Source organism: Diospyros lotus, chromosome 5 (assembly GCF_014633365.1).
Source record: "Diospyros lotus cultivar Yz01 chromosome 5, ASM1463336v1, whole genome shotgun sequence".
Classification (NCBI taxonomy): domain Eukaryota; kingdom Viridiplantae; phylum Streptophyta; class Magnoliopsida; order Ericales; family Ebenaceae; genus Diospyros; species Diospyros lotus.
The window spans coordinates 40166523-40184173 of NC_068342.1; the positions used below are offsets into that span (position 1 = coordinate 40166523).

A 17651-nucleotide genomic window follows, 5' to 3' on the forward strand; every position below is an offset into this window, starting at 1 on the left:
TTCCTTATCAAGTTCGTCTTCTTCTCAGTCGATGAGGACTCTTTCTAATCCAATCCTCAACTCTCCTACTGTCGCTCAACCTGTAGTTTCTGTACCTCATTCTTCTTCTCACCCTGTAGTTTCTAATCGGTCCAGATACACAATCCCTTTGCAGCCTTCCATTCATCCTATGCTTACCAGGTCCAAGGCTGAACAACTTCAATTAACTTCTCCTCATGCTTTAACCAGTTCTTTAGTTCTTAGCTCTGTTCATGAGGCCTTCTTAGACCCTAGATGGGTTAAGGCTATGACTGAGGAGTTTACAGCATTAAAACAGAATGGTACTTGGGAGCTAGTTCCTTATTCTGATAACATGAATCTCATTGCCTGCAAATGGGTGGATAGGATTAAATACAATCCTGATGGTTCAATTCTTAAATTCAAGGCCCGATTAGTAGCTAAAGGATTTCTTCAAAACCCTGGGTGTAGACTACATGGAAACTTTCAGTCCAATCATTAAACCTCCAACAATCAGGGTTCTGTTTACTCTTGCAGTGACTTTTGGCTGGGATATTCAACAAGTAGACATCAACAATGCATTTTTAATGGTGACTTAACTGAGGAGGTATATATGTCTCAACCTTAAGGGTTTGAGGACAAGTCTCTTCCTTCGCATGTTTGTCGGTTAAGGAAATCTCTTTATGGCCTAAAACAGGCTCCAAGAGCCTGGTACACTAAGCTGAGAATTGCTCTTCAGTCATGAGGTTTTGTGAGATCAGTGTCTGATGCATCTCTTTTTATCAAACGAACTGCTACATTTGTTTTATTTGTCTTGATCTATGTGGATGATATCTAGGTTACTGGTTCAAATTCTCAACCTATTTCAGATTTCATTCATGGTTTGGATAAAAATTTTGCTCTCAAAACATTAGGTTCAGTACATTATTTCCTTGGTTTTGAAGCTCATAGAACTAAGGATGGAATCTATCTCACTCAATCTAAATATGCTCAGGATCTCTTGAAAAAGGCTGGTATGGTAAACTGTAAACCAAGTGATACACCTATAAATGTCACAAATTCCTTAACTGATGAGGGTGAATTATTTGATCGTCCTTCTCTTTATCGCACTATTATTGGCTCTCTTCAGTATCTTACCTACACTAGACCAGATATTTCGTTTGCTGTAAACAAACTCAGTCAATTTTTGTCTTCTCCGAAACACCAACACTGGGTTGCTTGCAAAAGGCTCTTGCGATATGTTAAGGGTACTTTGAATTTGGGTCTGTTCTTTGCTTCAGCTCCTCTTGGATTACCTTTGGTAGTTTACACTAATGCAGATCATGCTGGCTGTAAAGTCAGCAGGCAGTCTACAAGTGGAATATGTGTGTTTCTTGGTCCTAATCTCATTGTTTGGAGCTCTCGTAAGCAATCTGTAGTTGCTCGATTAGTTGGTGAGGCTGAATATAGAGCCATAGCTCAAGAAGTAACTGAAATCTTATGGCTGCAATCTTTGTTTTTTGAATTGGGTTATAAGTGTGCCTCTACTCCTATAGTATGGAGTGATAACTTAGCAGCCCAAAGCATGGCTGAAAATCCAGTTTTTCATTCTCCCACAAAACATATTGAAATAGATGTTCACTTTGTTCGAGAGAAGGTTGAAACTGGTATTGTTGAAATTCGGTATGTGCCCTCGCTGCATCAGTTGGCTGATATCTTTACTAAGGGTCTACCTAGTAGCATATTCAAGTTTTTGTGTGAGAGACTTACTCTCCAGACGTCACCCATACAATCAGTCTTGAGCTTTGATGATTCTATACGCAGGCAGCTGGACAGAGGATAGTTGCAATGGAGGGGGAATGTGAAAGGAAGCTATGTTTATCCTCTTTACTCTGCTTATGTCATAAACAGATTGTTTATCTTTGCAACTTAGTTAGCCTGTTTTTCTCTCTATTATGTGCGCCTTGTGTTAGCGCTCTTTGTTATTAAGTTGTCTACTGTCGTGTATAACTGTTGTGTATATAAGCAACTTTCATTATGTTTTTCATTATTGATTTTCTAAGCCTGAGAATAATACAGCTCTCATATTTATTTCTGGTGTTCGCCCTAGCTTCTATTTCTTAGTTGTAAATCTTCACACCCTTGGACTACATCAACCAGGCTTTGGCTCCAAGACACCTCGGCCTAAGTGTTTATGACAAGGAGCTCTTGGTAGTGTTGGGGGCTATTGAGAAGTGGAGGCACTACTTGGAGGTCAACCCCTTCATAATTGAGAGACTATGAGAGTTTGCAACTCTTGCCCCAACATAGATTGCACGCTTAATTACAAAGGGAGGGAATTTCGAAGTTAATGAGACTGGACTACACTATTGTTTATTGCAAGGAAAAGAAAAATGTGGTGGTTGATGCCTTGTTTAGAAAGGAAGAGAGGGGTCAATGTCAGTCCATATCAGTTGTGGTTCTTGGGTGGGTAAAGGAGGTGGAAGGGAGCTATGACCAAATGCCATGGGTTCAGGATATAATAGCTCAACTTGCAGTTCAGCCAACAAGAAGTTTAGGATACACCTTTTCTAATGGGTTGGTAGATTTAAGGGCATATTGGTGGTGGGTGATGATCAGGCACTTAAAGGGAGGATCATAGCTACCTTACATGGTTCACAAGTGAGGTCACTCAGGGATCCGAGCCACCTACCAAAAAGTAAGGCAGCTATTTTTTTGGCCAAGGCAAAAGAGTAGTGAATTTTGTGCTATCGTGTGAGACATGTTAGAGATGCAAACACAAGAATGTGGCTTACCCGGGATTGCTGCAACCCTTGGCAATTCCAGAACAGGCCTGGGAAGGAATCTCCATGGATTTCATAGAGGGACTTCCCAAATCAGAAGGTAAGGATGTGGTATTGGCAGTGGTAGATAGACTGATCAAGTATGCACATTTTATCAATCTAACACATCCATTCTTAGCACAAGAGGTTGCAAGAAGGTTTATGGACTCAGTGGTGAAGATTCACGAGGTGCCTAAGTCTATTGTCTCAGATAGGGACAAGATTTTTACAAGTGTGTTTTGGCAGGAACTGTTTAGGAGCTTTGGGCTAGGGCTGCACATGTCCACAGCGTACCACCCCCAAACAAATGGCCAAACAGAGGGTCAATTAGTGCTTAGAGGCCTATTTGAGATGTGTAAGTGTTTCACTAAGCCTAAGAGTTGGAATAGATGGTTATCGCTAGCCTAGTGGTGATACAACTCTAGCCACTACAGTGCCATCAACTGAAGCCCTTTTGAAGCAATGTTCGGGAATAGACCCCCACTAATTCCAGCCCTATCAAGCTCTACAGCTACAATGGCTTTGGTGGAACAATATTTACAGCAGAGGCAGGAGATTCTAAAGGTGTTAAAAAGGAAATTAACTACAACTCAAAATCAGATGAAGTACAGTACTGACAAAAGAAGAACTGACCAATCTTTTGAAGAGGGTGATAAGGTGTATCTGCGGGTGAAGAGATTTCTATAGCAGCCCCTTTACATCTACCCCAACCTCTAAGCTAAGTCCAAAGTATGTTGGACCATATGCGAAAGAAGCTAAAGTAGGGAAGGTTGCCTATATGCTAAGGTTACTAACACAGGTTAAAATGCATCATGTATTCCATGTATCCCCATTGAAGAAGTCTATTGAGCCACAGGCTACAGCTAGCCTAGAATTACCTATTGTGGGTGAAGAAGAAGAAGAGGTGGTGGAGCCTCAGGCCATCCTAGACAAACGGGTGGTTTACCAAGGCTCAATGCCCTTAACCCAGGTGCCGATACGGTGGTCTCACAAGGATCCTCTTCACACAACTTGGGAGCATCTACCAGAGTTGCTCACTCAATTTCCAACAGGGCCACTATAGATTCTTGAGGACAAGAATAATTTCTAGGGGTGGGGAATGTTATGACCCAAATGGCAATTTTGAAATTTCTAGTAATTGATTGTAATAATCGTAGCCCACATGGCCACTTGCTTAGCTAGTTGCTGGAATATTCCCCACGGTTGTGATGTGAACCAGTGGGAAGGGCCTATATAAGGCTGGTTGTATGAGGACAGGAGTTCTATGTTGAATGAGAAACTCTTTCCCTCTTGAATTCTCTCTTTTCCCTCTCATTCTCTCTCTTTTCCCTCCAAAATTCTCTTCTATCTCTCTCTTGATTCTTCTTAATTCTCAGTGTTTTCAAGTCTCACGCAAGAGACTTGACATAGAGCTACCCTTCTTATAGAGGACAACTAGAGGTTAACAAGTTTCACAAATTCACTATTAACAGTCCTGAAACATGGTATACTTTTGCTCCACAAGGGGGAATTTAGCAGCTCAAGGCAGTCACAAAGTTCTTCGCATTTATTTGCTTCAAAAACTTGCCGAGGAAAAAAGTTCTCTAACAAGACATTTAGGGAAAAGAAAATATAAAAAAATGGTCTATAATGTTTCAGGGAATGTGTTTTGATATGATCAATTCCACTAGTTTGCATTGTGTCTTAGGTATGATATGAGTGATAAGGCCTCACAAAAGATAAACATAAATAGAAATAATCGGAGAGCTAAAATTCATGCAGCTGAGTTCACCTAGTGAGATTAAGCTTTGATATGTTGTTGTCGTCGTTGTTTATATTGTTTTATGAGACATCAAATCACTAAAAGAAAATTACTTTAAAAGTATGTTAAATTCAAATATGGTCTGCACAGGTTTACCTCTGTCATGCCAAATCATGTGGCATTGTTTTATTCAAGGCAACATATATCACAACAGGCAAAACTATAATAATGTTATCCCCAGCACAAGTTGAGATCAGGTAACTGTGATAATTATGATTCAAAATCTTTGTTTATTTGTGATTGGGTTTCCTAATTTGACCGTGACTATAACTTCAAATTTGACTGTGATTATGATGTCAAATTCGATTTTATGTGAGATTTATCTCATCTGGAGGAATATCTTCATATGTCATTTTCTAATCAGGATATAATTTCCTGTATTCATCTATAGAGTCTATAAATTGGTGCTCAAGTCACATGAAATCAAGACACAGTGCGTGTGCTAATATCACTTTTGTAATGATATTTTGTTCTTTCTGCCCGTGATTTTTTAAAATTTGTATTCATGTGTGGTTAATTGGTTTGATTATGGTTTGTTGTTGATCCAATTTTGTAACAATAACATATAGGTCACCTCAGTCTTTCAAAGGCAAAGCTTAATTGAATTTCATTAAGTATGGATAAAACTCACTCATAGGGCATTGCCATATTAAGTTGTTAAAGGGGTTAGGATTCAAGCAGAAAGAAATAGTTCGGGCCATAAATATGTTTTTTAAGTTTAAAAAATTAAGGATTTTTTCTTCTGTCGTGCATGTGCACAGGGAAAGGGATGGGGGATTAGGGATTTGTAGATTGTAATCCACACACAAAAATTCAGCCTCCAGAAAATAAAAAAGGGGATGACAATAAAGAAAGTGATACAAAATGGAAAAAGATCGGCCCAAGAATCCTGCACAGAAAAAGATTAGGCATCAAAAACAGTTTAAAGATGAATTGAAATGCACTTCAAACACTATAGTTGTAATAGAGGATCGTAAATATTGATCAACAGCCTCCAGGTTAGTATCTGCTGGAATTATGCTGATCTAATCTTGATCCTAGAATATTCTAGGATCAGTGTTTTATGTAAATAATATGTAAATATAGAAAGTTAATTATAGTAGGATGCTGTCATTTATTTCCTTCCTTCTTTGCTAATAATCCTCTCCTTAAAAGAGGATGTTGTACACATTCACTAGTATGAAATTAAGACATTTTCTGGTCTAATTTCTAAGTTAGTATCAGAGCAGTAATTTAGGGATTGAATCACAGCCATTCATCGTGAAACCCTAGACTGCCCATCAATCCCAGCCATTGACCCAAGATCTGTTGGCCATTGTTGACCCAAGATCTGTTGGCCACCTCTGCCTCTCAATCGATTGTCGTCCCTCTGCAGAAGTTGGAAGCCAGATATTGTCGCCGACTAAGGAAGACGAACAGCCCTCGGAGACAGCTGCTGGAACAACAGTCATCGTTAACGAAGGCGCTGCAGACCTGCTTGCTGCTGTATCGGACTGTATTTCCGATCTCAGATCCACTGGCGCCATCCCCAAAAACTGTCGATCGCATTCCCAGACACCACAAATTGCTTGCGGTCTTTGTGCTGTGATTGCTGTTCGCCATCAGTTGCTGGCTGCTATCTCCCAGCGTCGCCACCTCCTAGCGTCACTGCAGCCATTTTTCTGATTGTTTTTTGTTAACCAGTTTCTTTTTCCTAAGCCATGTCTGAAGTCACCTCGGGAACCACTACACCCTCTGCCGCTATTGTCCCAACCAAACTACCAGCGACCCAGCCAACCCATTCTATCCAAATCACCACTATCCGCTTAAATGGTGATAATTTTCTTCGCTAGTCTCAATCAGTTCGGATGTATATTCGTGGGCAAGGGAAAATTGGCTATCTTACTGGGGACAAGAAGGAACCTGCAACGGATGACCCATCCCATTCCATTTGGGATGCTGAAAACTCCATGGTAATGACATGGCTGGTCAACTCCATGGATGAAGATATCAGCTCCAATTATACGTGATATCCTACTGCAAAGGAATTATGGGATAATGTAAATCAGATGTACTCTGACTTGGGAAACCAATCACAGGTTTTTGAATTGACTCTGAAATTAGGAGAGGTCCCTCAAGGAGATGATTCAGTAACTAAGTACTTCCATTCTTTGAAGCGATTGTGGCAAGATCTTGATCTCTTCAACACATATGAGTGGAAATCTACAGATGATTGCAACCACCACAAGAAACTCGTTGAAGATAGCCGTATTTACAAGTTCCTTGCTGGTCTTAATATCGAGTTCGATGAAGTGCGAGGACGGATCATTGGCCAGTCTCCCCCTCCTTCTATTGGTGATGTATTTGCCGAAGTTAGAAGAAAAGAAGGCCGAAGGAGTGTCATGCTAGGAAAAAAGACCACTGGTGAGACACTTGAAAATTCTGCTTTAATTGCTAATGCTACTGCCTACAAGGCTGCAAATTACCAGCGTAAAAACGATGAGCGACCTCAGGTCTGGTGTGACCATTGCAACAAGCCACGCCATATTCGCGAGACTTGTTGGAAAATTCATGGCAAACCTACCAATTGGAAAAGCAGTAAGCAAGGAGACAAGAGCCACCGTGGGGTCCCTACTGCCAATGGGGTTGATATCGGTCCCTTCAACAAAGAGCAAATTGATCAACTTTTGCAATTGTTAAAATCCAATTCCTCATCTGGTATTCCTAGTGTTTCCTTGGAACACACAGGTAGAAAACCTAACGCCCTTTCTTGTCTTCATTTCTCTCCATGGGTTATAGATTCCGAAGCCTCCAATCATATGACTAGTTCTTCTCATTTCTTTAATACCTATACTCCTTGCTCCAGAAATGAAAATATCAGAATCGCCAATGGTAGTTTTTCACCTATTGCAAGCAAAGGACTTATTAAACTGACTGAGAATATTAATCTCACTTTTGTCCTTCATGTTCATAACTTAGCCTGCAATCCCCAGTTGTAAACTGTGCAAAGATTCTAACTGTCATGCTATTTTCTTTGACTCTCATTGTGAATTTCAGGACCAAAGTTTGGGGACGATGATTGGGCGTGCTAGGATGATTGAAAGTCTTTACTACTTTGATGATATATCTGTCGGTAATAAAAAAGCTCAGGGCTTTAGTAGTACTAGTTCAATTCTTGTTCCAGATACAATAATGCTATGGCATCTTAGACTAGGCCGTCCTAGTTTTGCCTATTTGAAACGTTTATTTCCTGAATTGTTTAAAGGAATGGATTATTCATTTTTTCAATGTGACAGTTGCATCTTGGCAAAAAATCATCGTTCTACATATATACCAAAAGCCTAACAAGCATCCAAACCGTTTTATATAATTCATAGTGATGTTTGGGGACCATCTAAAATTTCTACTTTCTCTGGCAAACGGTGGTATGTTACCTTTATTGATGATCATACACGTTTGTGTTGGATTTATTTGATGCACAAAAAATCTGAAGTAGAATACTTATTCAAAAAATTTTACACTATGGTAGAAACTCAATTTCAAACCAAAATTGGTATTTTACACACTGATAATGGCACTGAGTATTTTAATGAGCACTTGGGGGTTTTTTTGAAAGAAAAAGGTATTCACCATACATCTACTTGTCGGAATACTCCTCAACAGAATGGTATTGCTAAACATAAAAACAGGCATTTACTCGAAGTCGCACGTGCCATAATGTTTTCTATGCATATTCCAAAATACTTATGGGGTGAAGCTGTTTTGACGACATCCTATTTGATAAACCGGATGCCCACTAAAGTGTTAAAGTACAAAACACCTCTTGAGTGCCTGAAAGAAGTTTTTCCCAACACACGATTACATTCGAATATTCCTATCAAAGTTTTTGGGTGTACTGTGTATGTTCATATCCCTAATCAATTCCGTTCCAAACTTGATCCTAGGGCTGTCAAATGTGTTTTTTTGGGTTATGCCTCACATAAAAAAGGTTATAAGTGTTATGATCCTCTTACAAACAAAATCCATATCAGTATGGATGTTTCGTTTTTTAAAAAACAACCCTATTTTACCCAAAATTCTCTTCAGGGGGAGACACATGAAGTTGAAGAAAATTTTTGGGATGTTTCTGTCCCACTTCCAAATGCAATATGTCCCACTCTAGAACCACATGTTTCTGATAATGGTCACTTAGAAGATTCTGGTTCTTTGGTGCCAAGTAAAGGAGTTTCTGGGGGAGAAGTACTACAAACCGATTATCACGATCTAAATTCTGAGCTTCAGGTTTATACTAGGCAGAGATCTCATCAAAGGAACAAAGACCTGAATGTCAACTTTACACAAAGCCAGTCTGAAAATCCGAGCAATGGCACGGTAAGAAATCCCATTTCAACGTCTAATTTACTCCCTTCAATAGTTCCCCAATTGATTCTTCAACTATTATCAATTATTCTCCTACTATTCCTGATCTTGATGTTCCTATAGCAATTAAGAAAGGTGTCAAAAATTGCACTAAACATCCTATTGCTAAATATATCTCTTACCACAGACTATAAAAAACTCATAAAGCTTTCACATCTAGGATTTCACACTTGTTTGTTCCAAGGAATATATAGGAAGCTTTGAATTATCCGAATTGGAAATTAGCAATCATAGAGGAGATGAATGCTCTAAGGCAAAGTGGCACTTGGGAGATAGTTTACCTGCCCAAAGGTAAGAAAATAGTAAGGTGTAAATGGGTGTTTACAATAAAGTGTAAGGCTGATGGAAACGTTGATAGGTACAAAGCCAGATTGGTGGCTAAAGGTTTCACCCAGACTTATGGGGTTGATTATCAGGAGACCTTTGCTCCTGTTGCTAAAATAAACTCTATGAGAGTCCTATTGTATCTTGCCGTAAATTCAGATTGGCCCCTACACCAGCTTGATGTCAAAAATGCGTTTCTTAATGGTGATCTTGAAGAGGAGGTTTTCATGAGTTTGCCTCCAGGATTCGAAAAGAAATTTGGGAGTGACAAAGTATGTAGACTGAAGAAATCCTTGTACGGTCTCAAACAGTCACCGAGAGCATGGTTTGAACGCTTTGGAAAGGCAGTTACAAGTTATGGCTTCCTTCAAAGTCAGGCAGATCACACTATATTTTATAAACACTCAAAAGATGGTAAGGTTGCAATTTTAATTGTTTATGTTGACGACATTATTTTAACTGGTGATGATAAGACAGAGTTAGCAGCCCTCAAGAAGAAACTTGCAAAGGAGTTCCAAATTAAGGACTTGGGCATTCTAAAATACTTTCTAGGAATGGAGTTTGCAAGATCCAAAGAAGGTATTTTCGTCAATCAGAGAAAATATGTACTTGATCTTCTTGGAGAAACAGGTTTACTCGAATGCAGGGTGTCAGAGACTCCCATTGAGCTTAATGTGAAATTATAGACTGTCAAAGCTGAAGAAGTGAAGAACAAGGAACAATATCAGAGACTTGTGGACAGGTTAATCTACATGTCTCATACGCGACCCGATATTGCTTTTGCAGTTAGTATGGCAAGCCAATTTATGCACTCACCAGGGCCAGAGCATTTCAAGGTGGTCTATAGAATCCTAAGATATCTTAAAGGGACACCTGGCAAAGGAATAATGTTCAAGAAACATGGACACCTGCAAATTGAGATCTACACTGATACAAATTGGGCAGGAAGTATTGACGATAGGAGATCTACTTTGGGCTACTGTTCTTTTGTTGAGGGAAACCTAGTCACTTGGCGAAGCAAAAAACAAAATGTAGTGGCTAGAAATAGTGCAGAAGCAGAGTTTAGAGCTGTTGCCCATGGAATTTGTGAGGGAATGTGAATCAGACGAATACTTGAAGAGTTGAAATTTTCTCATTCAGTACCTATAAAAGTCTATTGTGACAACAAGGCTGCCATCTCTATAGCTCATAATCCAGTATTGCATGACCGTTTAAAACATATAGAAGTAGACAAACATTTCATCAAGGAGAAGATCGATGTTGGAATAATATGCATGCCATATCTTCCAACCACTGAACAAATTGCTGATGTTCTAACTAAGGGTCTACACAAGAAGCAGTTTGATAAACTTATTGGCAAGCTGGCTATGAAAGACATCTACAAACCAGCTTGAGGGGGAGTGCTGGAATTATGCTGATCTAATCTTCATCCTAGAATATTCTAGGATCAGTGTTTTATGTAAATAATATGTAAATATAGAAAGTTAATTATAGTAGGATGCTGTCACTTATTTCCTTCTTTCTTTGCTAATAATCCTCTCCTTAAAAGAGGATGTTGTACACATTCATTAGTATGAAATTAAGACATTTTCTGGTCTAATTTCTAAGTGTATCTATCAAGACTTTGGGTAGTAAAGCTGAACCTTAAAGATGCACCCAGAACTAAATACCGCTGCTTGCAAAACACACACACATATACATAGAATTGCTCAAATCTATACCACAATCCCGTTAATTAAGGTTAGAACAACATGGTTCCAAAAATATGCTTTACATACTTGCCCAGCCACATAACGTCCTAAACACAACATAATATTCCTCAAGTGTTGGAGGTTTCTTTGATGTAAGGTGCCAACCAAAAACAAACCTTTTAGTAAATCCTAAATATGTAGTAAATACTTTCAGGAATCACCAAGCATTCAGCTTAGCTTTCCAGGCTCCTATTTCAAGGAAAATATTAAATTATTTAGGGTTTTAAATTTTTTATTTAATGCATAAGAAATTTTTCAAACCCAGAGAAATTTGATCTATTTTCTAAGAGCTAAGACTTCAACATGACGCAAAATCACTACCAACACCAGCTGAGGCATGTTATGAGAGCTTCTATTACAGGATCGCATGCACTGGAACTTCATTTCATTTTTAACTTGTCAAACTGCACATGGGTTGGATACTGTCATGGGCATATCTGGTATAAAAATAAGCAGGTCTTCACATCTTTTATGATTAAGAAAAAGCCGTTTCCCAAGTTGTAACTACTTTTGAAAAGCAGTTTTCTTACCCCCAAGACAAGTAAATAGCTTTGAGATTATATAATTTCTGACATGACATGTTCAATAAAGCTCGCTCTGACATGAGTGTAAGTATAACCTTCCAAGGACTCCAAATCATGATCCACAGATGAAAGAGTAATGTGGACTATTTCCCCTCCTATATTCTTTTCTCTCCTTTGTACTTTATTCTTTCCTCTCTTTTTTAAATCAGTAGTAAGGGAGCTGTCTACAACCAATTGAATGATCTCATAGCACATTTACCTCTATATTCTGTTTTGCACCTTTTATGCGCTCACTCCACATATTACGAATAAGTGCGCGCCGACCTTCAGCAACAGGGTTTCCCACAGGAAGAGAAAAATAATCGATGACCTGTTTATACCAAAAAACAAAAATCCTTACAAAAACTTCATATGGAGTACATGATTTCAGAATATAATATACTACAAACCTCCTCTAACTCAGACAGCTGCTGAACACGAACCATATTGCTGTATGCACGCTCGTAGCTCTCTAGAACCTGAAAACAAATACTTGGTGGAACTTGAATTAATATTCAAACCCAAAGGAAAAACTTTAAAAGCCATGTCCAAAATTAATTAGCATTTTTTTTACCTATAACTATAACAGACAAGAGGGTGAGCCTTGATAGCAATAGCAAAATTGCTCCTTAGACTGGAAGGTCATCAGTTCGAGTTGTAAAAACAGCACAAGGATACAATTTGCATACAAAAACAACTACCCACTGGGAATGTTCGATTATGATAAATAAATACAAGGCTTCAATTAGCAGTCTAGTACTACACACTAAACTTCACATTTTCCCTTGACGCTTCAACAGCATATCAAGAAAGAACCTCAAGGAGACAACACAGTCATTATGGCCAAAACATTCACTGCCAATGGTTAATTCAAACACCAATCTTCATTAATGTTCCATTTTCTGAAAATTAAAAGAAATTTCACTTGGGACAATTCCTCCAAATGACATCCAACGATATCTGTATCATCAGGAACAAGGCCACAGAAGATTTGGAGTCCATCTCAATATTTAACCAAAATCCTTTTTCCCTCCTCTAAATAATAAATTGTTATGGACACCTCATAGACAAATTCATGTTCCAAGAACTATAGCGCAAACTACAATTGGTAGTGCTTTGCTTAATTTTCCAGGTTCCATTTCTACTCCAATGTTCTATCTTCTCTCTTTATGTCATTTTCTCTCATTACACCATACACCCAGTTGAACAAAACTTGGATGCCAAATGTCCCCACCACTTGCAACATTAATTTTCATGAACATCAGAAGTAACAGCAGGTTTTAAACCTTGAGTGGAAATGTATAAAAGCACTTGCAGAGGAGAGAGAAATTTTGAGTAGTGCTGTCAAATGGGTTGGGTTGGGCAGGGCCAACTTGAGCGCACCATTGGCCACAAAGAGATGGGTCAAGCTGGGTGTGCCTCATTCATCAGATGGGCTGAGCCCATCAACACAAAGCAGGGCCTGGCTTGGCCCGTGAGCCCACCTAAAGCGGATCAAGCCAGGTCGGCCAGTCAAGTTCCAAGCAAAGCCAGGCCAGGCCCAGGCTCACAAGCCTTAACGGGCTGAGCCCAGCAAAAGCATGCCAGGTTGACCCATTTTAAAACAATTTGAAATAATTTTAAAAAATATATTTATTTAATTTATGTATAAGATATAAAAATATTTAAAAAATGAAAATTCTACTTGTAAAGTAAAAATTAAAAATGCAGAAGTTAAAAGTTTGAAAATTGAAACTTTTAATAGTTCACAATTCCACTTTTAAAGTAGTATTAAATTTTACAAATATTTAAAAATTTCTTCATATTTTGAATTCGAACTCCAACATGTGTATGAGATACATATTTATTTATATATTTAGAATATTTTAAAGTGATTTTTCCTTTTTGTGTATGACATAAATTTTCTTGTAAAAAGTGAAATTGTGTATGAGATATAAATTATTTGAGATTTATTAATTGTCATTGTGAATTTGTGATATGGTTTATGTAATTTTTAAAGTATTTAGGCTATTAAATTAAATATCAACAATTCAAATTCAAAATTAATTATTTATAATTTTATTTTTTATAAAATTAAAATTCATTCAGGCCCAATAGATCAAGCCCATGAGCCAGGCCTACGGGCTCAAGCTAAGCCAAGCCCTTAGATGAGTTGGGTCGGGCCAAGCTAGGCCACCGGCGTAAAAATGTTGAGCTCAACCCAGCCCTATACAAATGGCAAGTCAAGCTGAGCCTAGCTCAGCCATAATAACAAGCCAGTTGTTTGATATATCTAATTTTGAGCAAATGGTTTAAACATGCGTAATTTGATTTGAAAAAAAGGGCAAAACAAAACATTGCCTAAACAAGATACAGACACTGAAAGATAGACTACCAACATATACTATGCTAGCACCCAAGGGTTTGTAGGGACCCAATGCATGCCTAATGCATCTGGTTGAGTAGATTTAGCATGCATAGAATGGTACAATGATTTTTGCTTTCCTACATAATGAGTCTTTAAGGTACAGAAAATACTGTCATTACATAACAGGAGTAAAATAGTAGGTTGTATAATAAACAGAATAAAGTAGATGAGAAATAATAAGAAACTAACCAGAGCAGCAAGCTCGGTAGCTAAGCATTTCCTTGCTCTCTCAACATATTCGCGTGCTTCATCATACTGGAGACAGAGTACTAGGCTTTGATAACACTTTTTAAGTATTAGAAGTAAGAATTAAAACTAAGACCAAATAGAATACCTTTCCCTTCCGAACTAGTAGAACAGCCCTGAAAAATGTACCATTACTACTACCATCACCAGTGGCAGCAGTATTTCCCATCACACGCAGTTTAGCTTCATCACCATCATCCAGTCGATGAACATATTCTGACATCTGATCCCATTCTCCCATGTTCCATGCGGCACAAGCAGCCTGGGCACATTAGATACTTTAGCAGGAGCAGTAGGAATACATTGAACAACCACCAGAATGTCAAGAACAAACCAGTGGAGCCATTTCCAGTCGAGCATTTGCATCAGCAGGAGTCCAATGTTCTTTGCACAGGTCATTAAGCTCCTCCCAACGAGCCAGTGCAGCAAGGCATCGCATTCGTCCTTAAGAAACATACAAAATCAGAAAGAAGTTGCTAATCACAATGTTATCATTTGAAAAAGAAATATAATACTAAAAATCATCAAGTTTCTGCAACAACAGAATGCATCTTTGCACCCTATGTAAGCAGATGCTCATATCTGCTAAAACATAGCTAAAGGTAATGCATGAAGCTGATTACATGTACTTGAATTACTACTTTAAAGGTACTCATGACAATCGACGTGCTCACAATAAAAGAGAATACCTGTGTCTATGTGCAAGGTGGTAAAGATAGTCAAAACATGTATTGTTTCACTAAGAAGTTGCACAGGGCTAAGGAGTTCACGAATGAAAACATTCCCATTCACTTGGTGATGCCAGATGCCAGCCGCTTTGCACTGTTGTTCACTTAAAGATACAATTGGAATCAATTCCAAGCCCAGAGAGAGTTAGGAGTTTCCAAGTGCACAGGTAAAAGCATCATGCTTAGATCTTTCCTACTTGGTTGATTAGGTGTCCACATGTAAGTTGGAAACCCTAGGGCTTAAGAATTCGAGAAATAGAGGAGAGAGAAGCTAATGCACTGGAATCTTATTAAGAGAATGAATGAATGAAAATCAAAACAACTAACATAAGCTGCTTATATATGCAGCTTAAACAGACAAGAGGCATTACCGCCTCATACTAATAATAACATAAAACAGCAACATAAAATAGAAAGCTGATACAAGCTAAACAATCAAAACTACCAACAAACAGCAAGCCGAATACTATCTCAATGTTACATTCTCTTCAACACTCCCCTTCAAACCAAGCTCCTCCAGTGGCTCTGTAGTATATAGGCTTATATGAGATGCTTCCTTTGCTGTATATCTTTGTTCACAAGCACATACAGGAGTCCACGTTAGCCCAAGTTTGCAACATAATATCGAATTTTCAGGCAAACTCTTAGTTAGAATATCAGCAACTTGATCCGATGTAGGAACATATCGAATTTTCACTTTACCATTTTCAACTTTCTCTCGAACAAAGTGAACATCAACACCAACATGTTTCGTATGAGAGCGAGGATTTTCAGCCATAATCTTGGCTGCCAAATTATCACACCATACAATAGGAGTTGTAACATTCGGATAACCCAACTCCACAAACAATGACTTAAGCCATAGTAACTCCATCACTCCCAATGCAACAGCCCTATACTCAGCTTCCTCTACTGAATGTGCAACCACTGACTGCTTTTTGGAGCGCCAAACAATAAGATTTCGGCCAAGATAAACACAAAAACCACTAGTACTCCTTCTAGTGACCTTGCAACCAACATGGTCTGCATCAGTAATCACTGTTAAAGCCAATCTCCACGTGTAGAAGAGAAGAATAAACCCAGATCAATCATCCCCTTTATATACCAAAGCAATCTCTTGCAAGCTAACACCAGTGTTGACACTTAGGATTGGCTGAAAATTGACTTAACTTGTTAACAGCAAAGGCAATATCAGGTCTTGCATGGGTCAAATATTGTAAAGACCCTATAATTGTTCTATAGACAGTTGGATTAGTAAACTATTCTCCTTCATTGGTTAACGAAATTCCAGCAGTCATGGGAGTATCACAAGGCTTACAATCTTCCATACCAACTTTCCTCAACAAATTAACAACATATTTGGTTTATGTAAGATAAAGGCCATTTTTGTTTCAATATGTTTCAAACCATAGGAAGTAATTGACAGCTCCTAGAGTTTTTAAAGCAAACTGATAGTCTAGATCATGAATACAGGCCTTAAGAGCAGCGGAATTATATCCAATAATAAGTATGTTGTCCACATATACTAACACAAAAACACATATTCATCTGTCCACTTTATGAACAATGAAGCATCAGAAATGGATCTAATAAAACCCCATTTAATCAAAGTTTCCTTCAGCTTATTATACCAAGATCAAGGAGCTTGTTTCAACCCATATAAAAATTTCCTCAATCTGCAAACATGAGTTGGAGTGGCAGCATTAACAAGCCCTTCCAGTTGAGCCATATACACTGTCTCAACTAAATCTCCATTCAAAAATGCATTGTTAACGTCCACTTCTTGAATTTTCCAACCAAAAGACACAGCTAGAGAAAATAGAACTCGAATTGTAGGTGTTTTAACCACCGAACTAAAAGTTTCAGCATAATCCACACTTGGATTTTGTAACAAGCCTTTTGCAACTAACTTGGCTTTATACTTTAAAATGGACCCATCGGGCTTAAACTTCACCCAAAAAATCCACTTACTCCTAATAAGATTCATATCATCAGTGTAGGGAACCAACTCCCAAGTATTATTCCTTTGTAGAGCAGTATATTCTTCTTCCATGGCTTTAACCCATCGTGAGTCTAAAAGAACCTCACTAACTGAAGTTGGTTCAAGTGAGCTCACTAAGACGTGAGGAGAAGAACGGACAAACTATTTGGCTTTAAGACAGGTAAGCATAGGGTGAACAGAAGGGGCTGGAATATTCTTATACTTAGGAACCTTTGAGGTAGGAGGTGCAGGAGATGGAGAAGATGAACAGGATGATGTGGTGACAATAGAGTTAGAATTGTCTGATGTACCCATAATTGGACTCAAGGAATGAACTACTAAGGGACACTTGCAAAAAGAAGATGAAGAAACAATAGGAAGAAGAAGTTTTGAAGGACTGCTAGGCTCTGAATTTGGAGGTAAGTTATAGTGGAGTAAGGGAAAGCCAACTTAAGTGGAACCATATCCAATAAAGATACACTTGGTTGAATGAAACTCAAATTTGTGCCTGTTATAAGGTTGAAGAAAAGGAAAACAAACACAACCAAAAGTTTAAGCAAATGATAGTTGGGAGGCTTATGATATAATAGTTCAAAAGGGGTCTGAAATTTAAGAGATGAGGAAGGTAGGAGATTAATCACATGAACAGTAGTT

The 17651-nt window shown here is 38.4% G+C and overlaps 1 protein-coding gene across 2 annotated transcripts in view; it reads right to left on the bottom strand.

Annotated features, from left to right (window-relative positions):
* Nucleotides 1-17651, bottom strand: part of LOC127801836 (serine/threonine-protein kinase TOR) — a 109240-nt gene that overhangs the window by 36845 nt on the left and 54744 nt on the right. For both annotated transcript variants that reach the window (XM_052337282.1, XM_052337281.1), the window contains exons 34-38: nucleotides 14623-14732; nucleotides 14377-14550; nucleotides 14232-14297; nucleotides 12046-12114; nucleotides 11856-11966 (exon numbers count right to left, since the gene is read on the bottom strand). In XM_052337282.1, coding sequence (XP_052193242.1) covers nucleotides 11856-11966; nucleotides 12046-12114; nucleotides 14232-14297; nucleotides 14377-14550; nucleotides 14623-14732 — 530 coding nt within the window. The remainder of the gene's footprint in view (nucleotides 1-11855; nucleotides 11967-12045; nucleotides 12115-14231; nucleotides 14298-14376; nucleotides 14551-14622; nucleotides 14733-17651) is intronic.